The following is a 20,816-nucleotide window of genomic DNA, read 5'->3' on the forward strand; positions in this document are numbered from 1 at the left end:
TCACTATCCCATCTCTGCTCCCCCCTCTCTGCCCCCTTCCCCTCCCGTCACTATCCCGTCTCTGCTCCCCCCTCTCTGCCCCTTCCCCTCACTATCCCGTCTCTGCTCCCCCGTCTCTGCTCCCCCCTCTCTGCCCCCTTCCCCTCACTATCCCTTCTCTGCTCCTCCTCCCTGCCGCCTCCCCTCACTGTCCCGTCTCTGCTCCCCCCTCACCCCTCCTCTCACTATCCCGTCTCTGCTCCCCCTCCCTGCCCCCTCCCCTCACTGTCCCGTCTCTGCTCCCCCCTCCCCGCCCAGCCCCCTCCTCTCGCTGTCCTTTCTTGTCTTCCTCCCGTCGCTCCCCTCACGCTGTCCCTTCTCTGCTCCCCGGCCCCTCCCTCCCCCTCCGGCAGGCAGCCCCCAGCCCAGCTGTGCGCGGCTCCCTCTTTCCCCTGGCCCTGCTCCCGGTGGCGCGATGAATCGTGCAGCCTGGGGAGGGGGGGTGGAGAGGAAGGAGGGAGCGGGGCGGTGAGGGGCGGGGAGGGGGCCGCCGGATCGGGTTGCAGCAGGAGCCTGCGCTCCCAGCCCAGTGCGGACCCTGCGTCCCCGGCTCCCGAGCAGCCAGCGGAGCTCGAGGACGGAGGCAGCGAAGATCCCTGCAGCGGGCACCGGCGCTCGGCAGCCGCGATGGGGAGTCGGTGCCCGGCTCCGCAGGGGCGCTGTGCGGGGCCGGCTGCGGGGCCGTGACTGCGCCGCGGAGCCCGACGGGCGTAAGTGCTGAGCGCTGGGGCCGGACCCCCTTTCCCCCGACCCTGCGCCTCCCCCCTCGGCTCCCCGCCCCCGCCCCCCCGGCTCGCCCGACCCTGCGGCTCCCCGTCCCCGCCCCCCCCGGCTCCCGGACCCTGCGGCTCCCCGTCCGCGCACCCCCCGCTCCGACTCACCGTCCCGCGCCCCCCTCAGCCCCTGTGCCTCCCCCCTCGGCTCCCCGTCCCCGCCCCCCCCGGTTCCCCCGACCCTGCGCCATCCCCAGGCTCCCCGCCCCCGGCTCCCCGCCCCGCACCCACCCCTCCGACTCACCGTCCCGCGCCCCCCTCAGCCCCTGTGCCTCCCCCCTCGGCTCCCCGTCCCCGCCCCCCCCCCGGTTCCCCCGACCCTGCGCCATCCCCAGGCTCCCCGCCCCCGGCTCCCCGCCCCGCACCCACCCCTCCGGCTCCCAGTCCCGCGCCCCCCTTCTTCCTCCCCCCGGCTTGGCGCCGCGCACGGGGCGGCGCCCAGACACAGCGGGGATGGCCGCTTTGTGCTCTCCTGGCACGGGGACTGGAGCGGGCTCCCGCGGGCCCCAGCCGCGTCCCCGCAGTCCCTTCCCCATTCTCGGCCTCTGCTCCGCATCCCTCCCATGGCCCAGGTACCCGCTCCGGAGCCCAGAGGCTGTTGGGCGCCGCTCCTTTCCGGGGTGGGGGGTAAGAACGGGGTTCCCGGCCCGCCCCGTTTACACGGTCACGGCCCCTCCGGTAAATTCTTGCTGGGGAAACCGAGCGCTTTGTTCTGCTCGGCAGTGCGAGACAATGGGGTGCGGAGCCTGGAAGGGGGGTGCCCGCAAGGGGGGGGTTGCACATGCTGTGCCTGGAGGGGCAGCGGGTCCAGAGGGTCCCAGGGTCTGGCTTTGGCCACGCTCCGGGAACGTGTCAGGCCACTCGGGTGCTTTGGCTGCGCAGGCTGCGTGGGCAGAGAGGGTGTGGGAGAGACTGTGAGTGTGTTTCTGCTGGACGTGTGTGCTAGACACTGTGTGTGCCAGCTGTGAGTGCATTGTGTGTGTGCGTGCACACGCCCACTGAGTGTATTGTGTGTGTTACAGACATTGTGTGTGTGTGCCTGTGTGTGTGTGCCCACTGAGCGTATTGTATGTGTGCGTATGTCTGTGTGTGTGCGCACCCACTGAGTGTAGTTTGTGTGTGAGAGAGAGACGTGTGTGTGTGTGTGAGACAGAGAGAAAGACACACAGTGTGTGTGTGTGTGAGCCAGGTGGGAGTGTATTGTGCGTGTGAGAGTGACGTTGTATGTGTGTGTTGGAGAGAGAGAGGGCTGTGTGTGTGCGCGCCAGCTGGGAGTGTGTTGTGTGCATGACAAGGCTGTGGTACACTATCTGAGAGGGTCTGGAGTACGGGTGGATGTTGATCTGGCTGCTCCAGAGCCAGCCTTTGCTCAAGGCATTTGCAGACCCAGACTGCTGGTAAGGGAATGGGGGAGGAGGGCACCAATGTACATAGTAATGGTAGGGAGATGGGGTCATGCTGCAGGCCAGGAGGAGCCGAGGAGGGGCTGGAAGGGGGAGCGGTGGAGAAAGGTCAGGCTGCAGGCCATGGGGGAGCCACGTAGGGCCTGGAAGGAGGAGTGTAAGAGAGGGTGTCAGGGTACAGGCCATGGGGGAGCTGGGTAGGGTTGGAAAGGGGAGCAGTGGATATGGGGTCATGCTGCAGAGCAGGAGGAGATGGACAGGGGTTGGAAGGGGAAGTGGAGAATATGGGGCGGGGGGGGCAGCTGTGCACCAGCTGGGTAGGGGTTGGGAGGCAGAACCACTGCCGGTCATTGATGGGCTTTGTCTGGCTTTGAAGGCTAGCGGTTTGAAGTTGTGGGTATAGGGTAGTCTGCGTGAAGACTAGGGCTCAATAATATTTTTACACATATAGGGACCTCATAGACTTTAAGGCCAGGACTGACCATCATGATCATCTAGTCAGTGGGCAAGACCCACCAGGAGATACCTGGAAAAGAATTCTCTGTAGTCACTCAGAGTCCTCCCCCCCACCCCCCCATCTAGTGTCCCGTCTCCAGCAACTCCAGCAACTCCAGTTGGGGAGTTTTGCTACTAGCAGTCACCGATCGGACACATGCCATTGTACGCAGTCCCATCATACCATCCCTTCTACAAATTTATCAAGCTCAGTCTTGAAGCCAGTTAGGTGTTTTTGCTCCCCTTGGGAGGCGGCTCCAGAACTTCACTCCTCTGATGGTTAGAAACCTTTGCCTAATTTTGAGCGTAAACTTGTTGATGGCCAATTTGTATCCATTTGTTCTTGTGTCCACATTGGCACTTAACTTAAATAACTCCTCTCCCTCCCTTGTATTTATCCCTCTGATGCGTATATATAGACAGCAATCGTATCTCCCCTCAGCCTTCTATTGGTTAGGCTAAACAGGCCAAGCTCTTTGAGTCTCCTCTCGTACAGTGGGTTTTCCATTCCTCGGATCATCCTAGTAGCCCTTTGCACCTGTTCCAATTTGAATTCATCTTTCTTAAACATGGGAGACCAGAACTGCACACCGTATTCCAGGGGAGGTCTCACCAGTGCTGTGTATACTGTGAGTGTATTTCTATGGAGCCAGCATGCAGCATTAGCACTATTTGCATTGTCTTTGACTGTGCCTATGCTGCTTGGTCATACCCTCTGTGCCACTCCCTTCACTGTCCTTCCAGTAGGGGTCATTGGCGCCTAATTCACCATGCCTAGTAGATGGCACTTTGGGTAAATCTACACTGAAGCTGGGCAAATAATTTCCAGCATGGGTGGACACACTCACTCTAGTGCTAATCAAAATTCTAGCATGCTAAGAATAGAAGTGGTGCACTGATGGCACAGGACGGGCTAGTTATCTGAAGCAGGATCCTGTCTGAAATCCTGTGTACATCTTCATGGGGTTAGCCTGTCCTCCTGCAGCTACAGTTTTTAGCATGCTAGCTCAATCAGAGCTAGTGCGGGTATGGCTACCCGGGCTGGAAATTACACTTCAGGTCCAGTGTAGATGTACCCCTAGACATGCCAGGAGACAGGAAATTCTGTAGCTGGATGGACAGTTGCATGTGCTCTCTGTTTTCCTGCTGTTTCCTTCCCCTGCTCATCAATAACCTGCCTCTCCTTCCCCTGGGCCTGGATCTCCCAGTACCTCTGATATGCCAGCCCTGTGCCGGGTATTGGAGGCCCAAGGACATGAGTGAAGCTGGAGGTGCAGTTGCTGGAGGGAACCCAGTGCATTTTAATCCAGAACACAAACCTTGCTAAAGCCCCATCATCTCCCCTGCCTCTTTCCCTCTCCACGCCCCCGCTCCCCGCCCCCAGCTCTGTGGTCTGGAATCCTGGTGTGGCATGGTGGGGGGTGCTGCTGGCTAATGGCTTTCTGCAGGGTGGCTGAGTCTGCCATTGGTTTTATAGGGAGCTCAGTGCCTCGGGAAGGGAGGGGAGTGAGCAAGCGAGCGAGGCAGCCTGGCTCACATTACACAGGCAGGGCTTGGACCAGCCGCGCCAGCCCCTTGCACTGAGCTATCTGCTAATTGGAAGCAGCTGTTGGGATTTGGTGACTCTGCATCCACTGAGGTCACCGCAGCCTTCCCCACTGGCCTGAGCCTGTGAGGCTCATCAGGATGCGGGTCTGCCCGCGCCTTGAACAGCCTGCTCCCAACCTCTGCCCAGGGCAAGCAGGGAGATCCAACAGCCGGGCCTCCTGGTGTGGGGAGGGGGAACAGGCCTGAACCTCCCAGTCCCCAACCCTACCAGGGCACACATGAGACGGGAGATACGAGTCTGCACACACTCCACACACACCCAGCTGCCCTCGATACCCCTCAGCTTCATTCCTTCCCCAGTCACCCTCCAAATTCACCCAGCACCTTCCTAGGTTTGCTGCCCTCCTGGCACTAATGGGATTTGCTCTCCTGTGCAAACCCAGCCCTTTCAGCATGGTAGTTCAGAGCACACATGGATAATGAGTTTATCCATGTCTCCTTTGGGAAATATGGAGTTTAGTTTAGGTTAGTTTACCCACTTCTGTTTATATCACAACAGCATTGAGCCTTGGTCCCGCTGTCACGCTCCAGCTCCCTCTCTCTCCTTTGACTTCCATGGGACAGACCCTCTGCTCCCCACCTGCCTAGCCTCAGCCAAAGGCCTAAACCCGAGATTCCCCACCTCCCATTTGTTCTTAGCCTGACTCAGCATGGGCCCCAGCAAGCCAAGGTTGGGTCACTTGAGACTTATTACAGGCCAAGGGTCTAGCCTGTCTCAACTGCCAGAAATTGTTGCCCCATCCACACACAGAACCCACTGAACCACCCCCAATCTGGGTAAGTATCATTATCACTGCTTTAGCAGGGGGAAGTGAGGTGATTTTTCAAGGCCCTTCAGTGACTCAGTGGCATAAGTCCAACTTGAAGCCAGTGCCAGGATATGAGTAAGTCCCACTGACTTCTTGTATCCTGCTGGGAGACGATCGAGCCCCAGGAGCCGGGACCCTAGAGCAGTGGTTACTAAACCATGGTCCATAGAGAAGCATGGAGTCCCAGGGCACCGGCTGCTCCTCTATGGGTCCAAATGTTGGTCTGTGTTTAAAGAAACTACACGTATAGAAAATGTTTACCTAAGATCGCTTTCCATGTTAGCAATTGTTGCAGCTTACAGGGAAGCTATTTGTATTAAGGCAGATCCACTTCTGGAGCTGGGAATAGAACCCAGGAGTCCTGACTCTCTGTGCCCCTGGAAAGGCTTAATACTGCTATGGGGTGCTTCAGCCGGTCCAGTCACATCCATCTCCCCAGTCACACACTAGTTTATCGCCAGCTGGAAGCCAGCAGCCCCCACCCATCTCCATCCCTGAACGCAGTGAAGTTCCTGCCGCCCCATGTCTGACATGAGCAACTCCTGAGTGTGGTTATGGGACCCACAGCAAATGCTTTCAAGAGAGTCCAAGTATGAGCTCATGCTGACGCCATCCCTGCAGACCACTAAGCCCTGCTTCACCGGGGGCTAAGAGCGGCACTGGGGCTTGTGCGCCTTGATGAGCTTCCTGACTGTTAAGTTGCCCTGCCTGCTCCTGGGGCGTGTGAGCCATGCCCAGGGGGCCAGGCAGCCCTCAGGCTCTCGGTGTAGCAGCATCACAGCCACTCCTCCTTTGCCCATCCCTCGCCCACCGCTGCAGTGAGCTGAAGCTGCAGTAGGGGGAGTGAAGGGGATGGAGCAAAGGAGCCAGAGAGCCAAGAAGCAGGGAGAAGGAGACAAAGGAGGAGTGCAAGCAGCAGAGGGTATGTGGGACAGGGAGAAAATGCACGGAAAGCCAGGGCAGCTGTGGGACTTACAGCCAGCTGCCACATTCCCACTCTGCTGTTACCATCCTGGCACAGTGTCCACTCAGGGGCATCCCAAATCTGTGCCAGGCTAAAATGATGGGCCACTTCTGCTCCAGAGGGACCAGGTTTTAAGCTGGACAATCTCTAAATGGTAGATGCCTGCTGGGTGGTAGAGCCCTGCTGATTTATTGGCCACTGGGGCATGAGGCCCTATCCAGCTCGGCTGCACACTGGCACCTTCCAGTTGATATCAGGTTTGGATCCCCCATTTTTCACACCTAACCTCTTTTCCCCCGGGGGAGTGCCCTGAGAGGGCCTGTCAACATCTCTCGCAGGCTCATACCATGTGCTCCCCAGGTCATTGGCATGTGAGAGCTGAGGGACCAAACCTGGTAATGATGACATTGCTCAGTGCCCTGGCAACCTGCAGTCCTGGGCACCAGCCCCTCTGGAACCCTTCCAGAGCGTAGGGCAGACCCAGCCTGACAGAGCTGACCCATCTATATTCATTTACAGAGGGGGATATTGGGACACAGACAAGGGAAAAGCCTGCTGAAGGTCAGGGTCAGCGCTGGGAATAGAACCCAGGAGTCCTGACCAGCACTCAGCTTCTTTGTGACCCTGCTGCAGAGCCGGGATGGCTCTTGGGAAGAGCACAAGCTGCAATGGGAATGGTCCGTTATAGTGTATAGTACAAGCCTGAACTTCTTGTTAGCTCTGTAGCCTGCCTGGAGCTGGACATGCAGCCCCAGAGGGAGCCCCAGGCCTTCTCCTCAGGCACCAGCAAATGTTTCTGCTCCTCTGTATTGCCCTGGTTTTACTCTTTCTCCTCTGGGTCTAATTTTGTGTAACGACCTCTTTGTCTCATAGGTTTCCTGCTAGAGGGAAAGGAATCAGAGGGAGGAGGCTGGGGGTACCTGGCAGGGCTCCCCTCCCCCTTATGCTTTTCCTGTCCTTTGCTTGCTGCTCCCCTCCTGACCAGCCTCCTCTGATCTGCATTCCTTGCAGGATTAAGGAGCGCACACTGAAAAGGAGACTGAGCCAACCTTCACCTCCGTCCCCAGGGCCTCAGGGATTTGTTAGTGATGGGGTGCCTGAAAAGATCAGCCCAGTTGCTGCTGCAGCTGCTGCTACTTGGGGGCCTAAGGCCAGGGCAGGGCTCTACTGTGCTGGGCACCCTGGATTTACAGATAGATGAGGAGCAGCCAGCTGGCACCATCATCGGGGACATCAGTGCTGGACTGCCCCCCGGCACCACTGCCTACATGTACTTCATCTCTGCACAGGAGGGCAGCGGTGTCACCACGGACCTGGAGATAGATGAGAACACAGGCATCATCAAAACAGCCCGTGTGCTGGACCGAGAGAGCCGGGACCGTTACAGTTTCATTGCTGTCACCCCTGAGGGCATCACAGTGGAGGTGAATGTCCAGGTGAATGACATCAATGACCATGCACCAGTATTCCCCAAGCACCACCGCACCTTTCAAATCCCAGAGCACACCCACATTGGCAGCAGGTTCCCCCTGGACCCAGCCTTCGATGCTGACAGTGGCCTGCTGAACACCCAGGGTTATGTGCTCAAAGGGGAGAATGCGGGCCAAGCCTTCCGCCTGGAGACCCGCAGGGGCCCCAGTGGCGTCCTGTACTTGGACCTGGTGGTAAGCAACGTCCTGGACCGGGAGAACTGCTCGTCGTATTCCCTGCTGCTGGAGGCCTATGATGGCGGCTCCCCTCCCCGGAGCACTCAGATGAGTTTGGATGTGGCCATACAGGACATCAACGACAATGCACCTGCCTTCAACCAGAGCCGCTACCACACCCTCATCTCTGAGAACTTGAAGCCAGGCAGCAGCATCCTGCAGGTCTTTGCCTCCGATGCAGATGAGGGTGACAACGGGGCTGTGGTGTATGAGATCAACCGTCGGCAGAGTGACCCTGATCAGTACTTCACCATCGACTCCAGGACGGGTGTCATCAAGCTCAACAAGGGGCTGGACTATGAGATGAGGAAGGTGCATGAGCTGGTTGTGCAGGCCCGGGACAAGGCTATGCACCCAGAAGTCACCACAGCCTTTGTCACCATCCACGTGCGCGACTACAATGACAACCAGCCCACTATGACCATCATCTTCCTGAGCGAGGACGGCTCGCCACAGATCTCCGAGGGTGCCCAGCCCGGCCAGTACGTGGCACGCATCTCTGTCTCGGACCCCGACTATGGTGAGTATTCCAATGTCAATGTCTCCCTGGAGGGGGGAGATGGCAAATTTGCCCTCACCACCAAGGACAATATCATCTACTTGATCTGTGTGGACCAGCTGCTGGATCGGGAGGAGAGAGACTCCTATGACCTGCGGGTGACGGCCACTGACTCAGGGACCCCTCCGCTGCGGGCAGAGTCGGCCTTTGTGCTGCAGGTGATGGATGTCAATGACAACCCACCACTCTTTGACCAGCAGGAATACAAGCAGAGCATCCCTGAGGTGGTGTACCCAGGCAGCTTTGTCCTGCAGGTGACAGCCCGTGACAAGGACCAGGGTCCCAATGGGGAGGTACGGTACAGCATCCTACACAGTCAGGACACCCACTCCAACTGGTTCACCGTTGACCCAGCCACAGGCATCATCACCACTGCTGCCTCCCTGGATTATGAGAAGGACCCTCAGCCCCAGCTGACGGTGCTGGCCACGGACAGAGGGACACCTGTCCTCTCCTCCACGGCCGTGGTGCACGTGGCCCTGCAGGACATCAACGATAATGAGCCTGTGTTCAGGAGCAACTTCTACAATATATCCCTGAAGGAGAACACACCCGCTGGGACCTGCTTCCTACAGGTGGGGGGACAGCCGGACAAATGGGGGACACCCTGGGGTGCAGGGTGGGGATGGCTGGGCTGGGGGTGGCCAGGCAGGGGGAGAGGCTTAGAGTGGAGGGTAGCCAGGCAGGCGGAGGGGCTGAGGGTAGCCAGGCATGGGGAGAGGCGTGGCGTGGAGGGTAGGAGGTGGCCAGGCAGCGGGAGAGGCCTGGGGTTCAGAGCAGTTGGATGGTCAGGCTGAAGAGTGATCAAGGCCAAGGGTGGGGGATATTGTATGTGGGCAGAAGGAGGGGCGTGGAGGGCAGAGGAGATGGGGGGCAATGGGAGAGGAATCAGGGCCTGGGATGGATGAGTTGGGGGGGTGGGGGACTGACCTGGAAGGGGAAGGGGTCAGGGACTAGTGGGTGTATGGGTCAGAGTGGAGTCCCCCGCCTTGTGTGGGATAGGCAGCAGGGTCTGGGGTGGGTAATATTATCAGTAACAGTATTACAGTGGCATTTAGAGCCTGTGACTGAGATCAGGGGCCCCCTTGTGCTGGGTGCCACACAGACCCCGACTGAGATCTGATTTCTGTGAAAGTGTGTGATTTAGTGGCTTTGAGATACGTGGAACTTCTTCAGTCTGTCAAAGTTGGTCTGTTCAGAGCTGGGAAAAGAACTCGGGAATCCAGACTCTCAGTCCCCTGCCCTCATCACTGAACAGTGGTTCCTCCCTAACAATAACCTAGGAGCCAGCGTCAATGCTCAGTACCATCCAAATCCCTCACAAACCCCTGGGATTCTGCCAGAGACAGAGCATGCTGGAGATGGGATGCTGCTGCTTTGGGTGCCCGTAGCCAGCTGGGAGAGAAAGGAGAGGCCCGGGGTGAAGGGAGGATGAGATCTGCAGGTGCAGTCAGGAGGATGAGAGATGCAGGGGGGCAGCTTCGGGGTCAGGAGCAGAGATGGGCAGAGGGAAGGGGTTTGCTCCATAAGATGGCAAGTCCATGCAGGGGGAAATGCCTGGGGAGCTAGTGTGCGGGGTGTCTGTCTGACATGAGCAAGGGATGAGTGGGGGCACGGTGGGGAAATTGAGTTATTGGGGGCAAGAGGTGGTTCTGAGGCAGTGGGGGGAAAGTGACAGGTGTGGGGGAGGGATGGCTCTGAGGCAGTGGGGGTAAGGTGAGTGGTGTGGGGGAGGGGTGGCTCTGAGGCAGTGGGGGGGAAGGTGAGTGGTGGGGGGTGAGGGGTGGCTCTGAGGCAGTGGGGGGAAGGTGAGTGGTGTGGGGGAGGGGTGGCTCTGAGGCAGTGGGGGGAAGGTGAGTGGAGGGGGGATAGGGGTGGCTCTGAGGCAGTGGGGGGAAGGTGAGTGAAGGGGTGAGGGGTGGCTCTGAGGCAGTGGGGGAAAGGTGAGTGGTGTGGGGGAAGGGTGGCTCTGAGGCAGCGGGGGGAAGGTGAGTGGAGGGGGGTAGAGGGGTGGCTCTGAGGCAGTGGGGGGAAGGTGACTGGTGTGGGGGAGGGGTGGTTCTGAGGCAGTGGGGTGAAGGTTAGCGGTGTGGGGGAGGGGTGGCTCTGAGGCAGTGGCGGGAAGGTGAGCGGTGGGGGATTAGGGGGGCTCTGAGGCGGTTGGGGGAAGGTGAGCGGTGGTGGGTTAAGTGTGGCTCTGAGTCAGTAGGGTGAAGGTTAGCGGTGCGGGGGAGGGGTGGCTCTGAGGCGGTTGCGGGAAGGTGAGCGGTGGGGGGTTAGGGGTGGCTCTGAGGCAGTGGGGAGAAGGTTAGCGGTGTGGGGGAGGGGTGGCTCTGAAGCAGTGCGGGGAAGGTGAGTGGTGCGGGGGAGGGGTGGCTCTGAGGCAGTGGGGGGAAGGTGAGCCGTGGGGGGTTAGGGGTGGCTCTGAGGCAGTGGGGAGAAGGTTAGCGGTGTGGGGGAGGGGTGGCTCTGAAGCAGTGCGGGGAAGGTGAGTGGTGCGGGGGAGGGGTGGCTCTGAGGCAGTGGGGGGAAGGTGAGCGGTGTGGGGGAGGGTGGCTCTGAAGCAGTGCGGGGAAGGGTGAGTGGTGCGGGGGAGGGGTGGCTCTGAGGCAGTGGGGGGAAGGTGAGCGGTGTGGGGGAGGGGTGGCTCAGAGGCAGTGGGGGGAAGGTGAGTGGAGGGGCCGAGCGGTGTGGGAAGGTGAGCACTGGGGCTGAGTCTGCAATGCTGTAGTAGGGTGAGCCATGGGGGCTGGTGTCACACAGCAGTCACCCCTCCCCGGCCCGTACCCCTGAAGGGATGCCTCTCTCAGCACTTTTCTGTTTGGTTCACGAGTTGTGGGGGAAAGGCGGAGCCGGGTTCTGGAAATGCAATTGCGGGAGAAGGGACTGGAGTTCTGTGCCTGTTGGGAGCAGCAAGGGGAAAAGGGGGAAGGGAGCAGGAGAGTCCCTGCCTCAGAGTAAGGGAGGAGGGGGAGCCTGGTTTGCTGGTGCGGGGCCTGGGAATCAGGAACATTGCCTCTGAAGGCCCCTCTTGTCTCTGGCTGAACTTCCGCAGACTCCACACCTGCCCTGGAGGGAGGGCAGCTGTGACTCTTAGGGGCTGGAGCAGGCCCTGGGCAGCAGCCTCCACTCCCTGTGTAATGGGATTGCAGCTGGAGGCTCTTCTCCTGTGAATCATGCAAGTGGCGGGAGCTGTCCAAGCAGGCCAAAGTGGCTGAGGGTTTGGCTGGATTTCGGGCCTTTGGCTCAGTCCTCATGTTTCGTTTGGAAACAGCGGGTCTGGGCCGAGTGCAGGTAACTCCCACGTGGTCACAGCACAAAGCAAACAGCTCACACATCTGCTGCTGCTTCCTCTGAGCCGGGAAACGTGAGAGGATGGGAAAGGAGCCTGGCAGGCAACTAGGCTCGGCACTGGGCCCCAGCAAGGGGAAGCCAGGCCTGAAGAACTGAGCAGAGCCCAGGGGGCACAAATCCATAGCTTTTAGTGCCTCATGATCCAGTCAGACCTCCTGCAGAGTCCAGGCCAAAGAATCCCACTAAATAACTCCTGTGTCCAGCCCAGAACGTCTGGCTGAGCTAGAATGGGTCTTTCAGAAAGGCACCCTGTCTCCATTTACAGATTCTGAATGACGGAGAATCCACCACATCCCTGGGTAAGTTGTTGCAGTGGTTCATTCCCTGCACTGTTAAAAATCTGCATCTTATTTCCAGTCTGAATTTATCTAGCTACAGCTCCCAGCCGTTGGATCTCATTGTGCCTTTGTGTGTGAGATAAAGAGCCATGTTCTCTCAGAAATCTCCTCGCCATGTAGATACTTCTAGACCGTGATTGAGTTATCTTATTATTATTTATTTATTTGTATTGCTGTATTGCCAGGGAGCCCCAGTGAAAACACAGAGCCAAAAGATAGCCCCTGCCCCAAAGAGCTCACAATCTAAGTATAAGACAAAAGGCGACTGGTGGATACAAACTGACGGGAGAAGAAGGAAACAATGAGACAGTTTTGGCCAACTTGACTGGTTTCAGCACACCAGCTTGGCCTTCACCTTCTGTTGGATAATCTATATAGATTGAGTTTCCTAAGTCTCTTGCTATATGTCAGGGGGTTCAGGCCTCAAACCATTCGAATAATGGTCTCACCAATGCTGTATACAGAGGTAACACCACCTGCCTACTCCTATTGTGTAGTCCCCTGGTCATACACCCAAGGATCCCATTAGCCTTGTTAGATACAATATCCTGCTGGGAACTCATGTGCAGCTGGTTTTCACCATGATCACCGAGTCATTTTTAATGTCGCTGCTTTCCAAAAATACAGTCTCCCTCCCTTTAACTGTGACCTATGTTCCACCTTGCATTTGGCTATATTAAAACACGTTTTGTTCAAATGAGCTGAATTTGCCAAGTGATATCCAACAGTGATTTCATATTTTCTACCAAATCATTGATAAAAGATATTGAATAGCATTGGTCTGAGAACAGATCCATACCATTACTTTTTGTGATCTGTTTGCCAGTTTTTAATCCATTTGTCAGTGAACTGAACTAATATTTGGATCAGAAGATCACATGGTACTGAAGTGCCTTGCAGAAGTCTAAGTCTGTTGTGTCAATAGAGTTACCTTTATCAACCAAACTCGTGATTTCATCAAAAAATTATATTAAATATCTGAGCCCTGGAGAGACGAAACCAGACCAAGAGATTATGGCAAATAGTTGAACTGCAGCAAAGGCATCTGAGCCCAGCAGAGCCTGGGGGAGTGTATCTGAGACCCACTGAAGAGGAACTGAGTCTGAGAAGCTCAGGGAGTTGTCCAGGCCCTGGAGGGGCACAATGCAGATAGTTTGCACAGCCACTCAGCCGCTCTCAACCACTGCAGTTCACTTTTGGCTGAAGACATGTGAGCAGAGGCGAGTGAAGGCATTACCCACCGCCATTGCTGCACAATGGGATGGTGGTGCCCCAACAGCCATGCCTGCCTTAGCAGCTCACAGTCAGACCCAGAGCTCCTTACGTACTATAGTACAGAGACTGTTCCATTGAAGAGAGTGATGGGGGGTGGTAAATAATGGTGCATGGACTGTTCCACTGAAGATAGTGATGGAGTGGATTCTATTCCATTCTATTCTATTCTGTGTAGGTTTTCGTACTGCACCCATGACGTAGTATTTGAGTGCCTTCCAGTAGTGCATTAAGCAACATGACCACACATCTGTCATGTGTTGTTTGTTCTCTCATCCTCTCACCAGCTGGAAAAGTGTGTGCAGTGAAGTGTCTTGTTTAGGTATGTTTTTTAAATTATGTTTTTAAATAAATATAGATGTTACTATGTGTTTGTATTAGAGAAGGTAGGATCAAAGACATGCTCTGCAGTTGGAGGGGAAAGTGGTGAGATTTGTGATGGTTCTTAGTTCCTGGGTGAGTTCGTTCCACAGTCTCATGCTGCGCCTGGAGAAGTTTCTGTCTTTTGCACAGGTAAGCTTCACTCTTATTGTTGAGAGTTCCATTGTTCCAGAGGAGCAAACAGCCAACCACTGTCTTCATCCTAGAACTTTAGATGGTCTTTTAGGTATCCTGGGCCCAGGTCATAGAGCACTTTGAAGATAAGAACTGAGACCTTGAAATTTATTCAAAATGCTAGGAGAAGCCATTGTAGAGAGCAGGGACAGGTGTGATGTTTCTTACCATAGCTTGTGTTGTTGAAGAGCCATTCTGCAGCTTTCTGTATTAGCTGGAGTTTCCTAAGTGCTGAAGGTTTCATGCTGAGGTATATAACATCGTTGTAGTCCAGCTGAGAGGTGATGAAGGCATGAATAACTGAGTCCAGGTCTTTGGCTGTCAGGATGGGATCATAGAATCATAGAATATCAGGGTTGGAAGGGACCCCAGAAGGTCATCTAGTCCAACCCCCTGCTCGAAGCAGGACCAATTCCCAGTTAAATCATCCCAGCCAGGGCTTTGTCAAGCCTGACCTTAAAAACCTCTAAGGAAGGAGATTCTACCACCTCCCTAGGTAACGCATTCCAGTGTTTCACCACCCTCTTAGTGAAAAAGTTTTTCCTAATATCCAATCGAAACCTCCCCCACTGCAACTTGAGACCATTACTCCTCGTTCTGTCATCTGCTACCATTGAGAACAGTCTAGAGCCATCCTCTTTGGAACCCCCTTTCAGGTAGTTGAAAGCAGCTATCAAATCCCCCCTCATTCTTCTCTTCTGCAGGCTAAACAATCCCAGCTCCCTCAGCCTCTCCTCATAAGTCATGTGTTCTAGACCCCTAATCATTTTTGTTGCCCTTCGCTGGACTCTCTCCAATTTATCCACATCCTTCTTGAAGTGTGGGGCCCAAAACTGGACACAGTACTCCAGATGAGGCCTCACCAATGTCGAATAGAGGGGAACGATCACGTCCCTCGATCTGCTCGCTATGCCCCTAGTTATACATCCCAAAATGCCATTGGCCTTCTTGGCAACAAGGGCACACTGATGACTCATATCCAGCTTCTCGTCCACTGTCACCCCTAGGTCCTTTTCTGCAGAACTGCTGCCGAGCCATTCGGTCCCTAGTCTGTAGCGTGCATTGGGTTCTTCCGTCCTAAGTGCAGGACCCTGCACTTATCCTTATTGAACCTCATCAGATTTCTTTTGGCCCAATCCTCCAATTTGTCTAGGTCCCTCTGTATCCTATCCCTCCCCTCCAGCGTATCTACCACTCCTCCCAGTTTAGTATCATCCGCAAATTTGCTGAGAGTGCAATCCACACCATCCTCCAGATCATTTATGAAGATATTGAACAAAACTGGCCCCAGGACCGACCCTTGGGGCACTCCACTTGATACCGGCTGCCAACTAGATATGGAGCCATTGATCACTACCCGTTGAGCCCGACAATCTAGCCAGCTTTCTACCCACCTTGTAGTGCATTCATCCAGCCCATACTTCCTTAACTTGCTGACAAGAATACTGTGGGAGACCGTATCAAAAGCTTTGCTAAAGTCAAGAAACAATACATCCACTGCTTTCCCTTCATCCACAGAACCAGTAATCTCATCATAAAAGGCGATTAGATTAGTCAGGCATGACCTTCCCTTGGTGAATCCATGCTGGCTGTTCCTGATCACTTTCCTCTCATGCAAGTGCTTCAGGATTGATTCTTTGAGGACCTGCTCCATGATTTTTCCAGGGACTGAAGTGAGGCTGACTCGCCTGTAGTTCCCAGGATCCTCCTTCTTCCCTTTTTTAAAGATTGGCACTACATTAGCCTTTTTCCAGTCATCCGGGACTTCCCTGGTTCGCCACGAGTTTTCAAAGACAATGGCCAATGGCTCTGCAATCACAGCCGCCAATTCCTTCAGCACTCTCGGATGCAACTCATCCGGCCCCATGGACTTGTGCACGTCCAGCTTTTCTAAATAGTCCCTAACCACCTCTATCTCCACAGAGGGCTGGCCATCTCTTCCCCATTTTGTGATGCCCAGCGCAGCAGTCTGGGAGCTGACCTTGTTAGTGAAGACAGAGGCAAAAAAAGCATTGAGTACATTAGCTTTTTCCACATCCTCTGTCACTAGGTTGCCTCCCTCATTCAGTAAGGGGCCCACACATTCCTTTGCTTTCTTCTTGTTGCCAACATACCTGAAGAAACCCTTCTTGTTACTCTTGACATCTCTGGCTAGCTGCAGCTCCAGGTGCAATTTGGCCCTCCTGATATCATTCCTACATGCCCGAGCAATATTTTTATACTCTTCCCTGGTCATAAGTCCAACCTTCCACTTCTTGTAAGCTTCTTTTTTATGTTTAAGATCCGCAAGGATTTCACCATTAAGCCAAGCTGGTCGCCTGCCATATTTACTATTCTTTCGACTCATCGGGATGGTTTGTCCCTGTAACCTCAACAGGGATTCCTTGAAATACAGCCAGCTCTCCTGGACTCCTTTCCCCTTCAAGTTAGTCCCCCAGGGGATCCTGGCCATCCGTTCCCTGAGGGAGTCGAAGTCTGCTTTCCTGAAGTCCAGGGTCCGTATCCTGCTGCTTACCTTTCTTCCCTGCGTCAGGATCCTGAACTCAACCAACTAATGGTCACTGCCTCCCAGATTCCCATCCACTTTTGCTTCCCCCACTAATTCTACCCGGTTTGTGAGCAGCAGGTCAAGAAAAGTGCCCCCCATAGTTGGCTCCTCTAGCACTTGCGCCAGGAAATTGTCCCCTACGCTTTCCAAAAACTTCCTGGATTGTCTATGCACCGCTGTATTGCTCTCCCAGCAGATATCAGGAAAATTAAAGTCACCCATGAGAATCAGGGCATGCGATCTAGTAGCTTCCGTGAGCTGCCGGAAGAAAGCCTCATCTACCTCATCCCCCTGGTCCGGTGGTCTATAGCAGACTCCTACCACTACATCACTCTTGTTGCACACACTTCTAAACTTAATCCAGAGACACTCAGGTTTTTCTGCAGTTTCGTACCGGAGCTCTGAGCAGTCATACTGCTCCCTTACATACAGTGCTACTCCCCCACCTTTTCTGCCCTGCCTGTCCTTCCTGAACAGTTTATAACCATCCATGACAGTACTCCAGTCATGTGAGTTATCCCACCAAGTCTCTGTTATTCCGATCACGTCATAGTTCCTTGACATCACCAGGACCTCCAGTTCTCCCTGCTTGTTTCCAAGGCTTTGTGCATTTGTATATAAGCACCTGAGATAACCTGTTGATCGCCCCTCATTCCCAGTATGAGGCAGGAGCCCTCCCCTCACAGACATTCCTGCCTGTGCTTCCTCCCGGTATCCCACTTTCCCACTTACCTCAGGGCTTTGGTCTTCTTCCCCCGGTGAACCTAGTTTAAAGCCCTGCTCACTAGGTTAGTCAGCCTGCTGGCAAAGATGCCAGTCTCCTAGCCAACCAGAGATGGTAGAAAGCATTATTCACTACCATTGCGATGCGAGAGCTCAGCGAGGAATCCAAGCGTTCTCCTAGACTACAGACTGAATTAGCCAATTGTGGATATGAACTTTCAATCAAAGGAGACTGCACCATAGCTTCAAATGCATCAGAATACTTTCCTTTTCCCACCAGTATCACCTTTATCATGCTTGGGTTCAGTTTCAGCCAGTTATCTTTAATTCATGAGTTTATTTCATCCAACCTCTGTGTCACGTTGGTGGTAGCATGTGGTGAAGGGTAGGTAAAGCTGTGTGTCACCTGCATATTGCTGATGCTTGAGTCCATGGTGTCTGACCACTTAGTGGTTGCATGTAGAGGATGAAAAGGAAAGGATGATCAGAGAAAATATCAGCTGATTCTTGTGGATCCCCGCAGGTGAGAGGTCTAGTGGTGGAGGTGCAGTCTCCCATCACAACTCTTTGGGTGTATCCCTCCAGGGAGGGCTCAAACCATTTTAGTGTATTCCCTTGGATGTCTTGATAGTACTGAATTCTGCAGGGGGGCTGTTAGCTGGTGGGTGCAGGCTGGGCAGATTCGGGCATTTTGAGAATTTCCTGAATGTGTGTGGTAGTTTTTTGTGGTGCTTGTTGCTCAGCTCTGATGCAGACTCTAGGCACCAAAGATTGATGAAGCAGTTTACCACCCTAGATTGCTCCTTGGGGATGAATTTGGCAGTCTCAATGGAGGCTGATAGACAGGTTCTCTTGGCCAGTAATAAAGCCTCAGCATAGACTTTGAGGAATTTATGTTTGATCCTTTGTTGGCCAATGGCCTTTGTTTTCTGCCTGTTGTTGCACCTCTGTCTTCATCCAGTGCAGGATGTCAGAAAACCAAGGAGATCTGTGTGAGCAATGGGGAGCAAGGGGCTGTTTGGGGACCAGCTTGTCAGCAGTCAAGGCCAGTGTAGAATAGGTTCACCAGGTGCTTGACTCCTTGTGTTGTGAGTGCATGCTGTTGTCCTTTAGCAAGCTTTGGAAATGGTTGAAATCCATGACTCTTTGTGGTTGAATATGGATTATTGGTCTTTTTTGTTGCTGGAAGGTCTCTGGCCACTGCCTTAATGGGTTGATTGTCCAAGACAGCAGCCAGGGTCTAATGTCCTCTGTCTTGATATATGTCCAAGATCAGGTACAGGCTATGACCAGATGTGTAGGGTGGACTAGAGATGACGTGTGAAAGTCCTAGGGAGGCACATGAGGAGATGAGTTTTTTGGGTTTTGCATCTAATAATAATAATAGTGCACAGACTATTCCCTGGACAGTGGGAGGGGGGAGGGGGATAATAATGGTGTGCAAACTGTTCTGTTGGAGATAGCAATGGGGGCAGGTGGGAGAAAATTATGGTGCACAAAGTTTTCCATGGGAGAAGGGGTTTGGAAGTGATCCCATTTTCAGAGCTCTGTGCTGCAGACTCCTTCTGAGGGACCTAGTGGGGCAATTCCTGGGAATGGATGGGGAGATGTGGAAGAGCGAGAGAAGAGTGTGGTGATTAGAGGAGAGGCAGGTGGTGGGAGGGGGATGTGCTGGGAAAAAAGGAAAGTAGGTGGAGGGATGTATGGGGGCCAGGAAGGTCCATGGGAGGAGGGGAAGGGGCTGTGATGGTACATGGGGGAGGAGAGTTGTGAGGGAGGTGAATGTTGCTGTTACAGCCAGAAGAGCCACGTTTGTTCCAAATTCCTGTGAAAGTTATTTCCTCCCCTTGCCAGCAACCTCCTCCTGGGCTTGGCACGGCAGCCAGCGCCATGATTAATTCAAGTAGCATTTCCCCTGGAGCTGCAGCAGCTTTTCCACTGCAGCGGAGAGGCCCCAGCCCCCTCACACGCTCCTCTCCCCTCCCCCTACTATGCTCCCTCCCCCCACTCAATCCCCAACCCCCTCACATGCTCCCCGCCCCATCCCTAGTCCCCTCACACGCTCCTCTTCCCTCCCCACACCACCTCCACCCCATCCCCAGCTCTCTCACACCTCCCTTCCTGTCCTGTTCATACATTCCCCTCCTCCTCACACACTCCCCACCCCTCATATATTCCCTTCCCTCCCCCATCCCAACCCCTTTGACAAGCTCCCCATCCCCTCAGACACTCCCCTCCCCATGTCCCTCACACTCTTCTCCCCTCATAAATTACCCTCCTCCACCCCCTTACATGTTCTCCTCCTGTCTCCCTCATACAGCCCCCCACATACATTCCCCCATCCCAACCCCCATTGCCCTCCCACACTTTCCCATATGGTCCCTTCCCACATCCAACCCCCAGCCCTATCACACACTTCCCCCTCCAAATTCTCCCACCCCAACCCCCTGACACACTCCCCTTCCCCTCAAACACTCCCCTCCCCAACCCCCACTGCCTTCCTGCCCTACCTCCTCCTCACACATTTCCTTCCCCCAACATAGCACAGCCCTCTGCCCCCATGTATTCCCACAGCTGCTCTCCCGTGCTCCCCCCAACACTCCCCTCACACATCCTAACTTCCAGCTCCCTCACCCACTCCCTGCACTCTCTCACCCAAGTCCTCAGCCCCCTCACATGCTCCCATACTTTCCTCCTCTACCCCCACTATGCCCCCTTCTACGTTCCATGCCTCCTCATATATTCCCCTTTCCCACCCCAACCCCTGCTGCCCTCCCCATCCCCTTGTGCACTCCCCTCACCCCATGGAGTGTGTGGCTGCTTCCCCCTTGCTGGACCCTCCCCCTTCATTTCACCAGAGCGCTCTCACCAAGACCTCTCATGGCCTTTTCCTCTCTAAGTCTCTTCTCCCTCCTCTCAGGCTTCCTGCACCACCCCTTCTTGGCTCCCCTGTTATCTCTCTGTCCCCCTTGTTGGTGGATCCTCCCTCTGTTCTCTGCCGGGGGCCTCAATACTCATCCCCCCACAATGACTCCCATCTCTGTTCTGATGTTTCAGATTCTGCTTTGTGGCCTGCTGCTAATGTCTCCTGGGCATTTCATCCTCACCTCTGCATAGCAAAAGCCCAGCCCCAATCCCCTGAACAATTCTCAGTCATTTTCAGCAACACCTACCTGTTCCCACCCTCTCCATCATTCAGGCTCATAACCTAGACATCCTCTTTGAGTCCTCATCGCCTGGCCCCATGCATTCCTCACCACTTCCAGCTCAATCACTGTGCTCCTCCTCTCCAGCCCCATGACACCGCAATGCCCCTGCCCCATACAGCATCCCCACTGCTGTCCCCTCCCAACTCCCTCTTCAACCTGCTGCTCTGCCAGTGGTGCCAGCCTGAGCCACTCATGTCAGCTTCGCACTCCGTGGTCTCCACGGCTCCCCCACATTGCCCCTATTCATGGATTTCCATACCTGCCAGGCCCACTTCGCAGACACCCACCAGGCCCCAACCCCTGCCTGCCCATGAGAGACCACAGGCTCTCAGTGCCCATCCTGAGTGGTGCTGCTCACCTCCACATTCATTCCACATTTGCTTCCCTCCTGAATCCCTATCCTTTTTGTGGTGTCCATAAAGAACTTGCTTCCACCCCTCCCCATTGTCTGTCTGGGGCTC

General features: G+C 55.1%; 1 protein-coding gene across 1 annotated transcript in view; it reads left to right on the forward strand.

Annotated features, from left to right (window-relative positions):
• The first annotated feature begins 528 nt into the window (after positions 1-528).
• DCHS1 (dachsous cadherin-related 1) overlaps positions 529-20,816 on the forward strand; it is a 119,534-nt gene continuing 99,246 nt past the window's right edge. The window contains exons 1-2 of the mRNA XM_073327118.2: positions 529-749; positions 7,103-8,931. Of these exons, the coding sequence (XP_073183219.1) occupies positions 7,180-8,931 (1,752 nt within the window). The 5' untranslated portion in view covers positions 529-749; positions 7,103-7,179. The remainder of the gene's footprint in view (positions 750-7,102; positions 8,932-20,816) is intronic.

This window comes from Lepidochelys kempii, chromosome 1, assembly GCF_965140285.1.
Source record: "Lepidochelys kempii isolate rLepKem1 chromosome 1, rLepKem1.hap1, whole genome shotgun sequence".
NCBI lineage: Eukaryota > Metazoa > Chordata > Testudines > Cheloniidae > Lepidochelys > Lepidochelys kempii.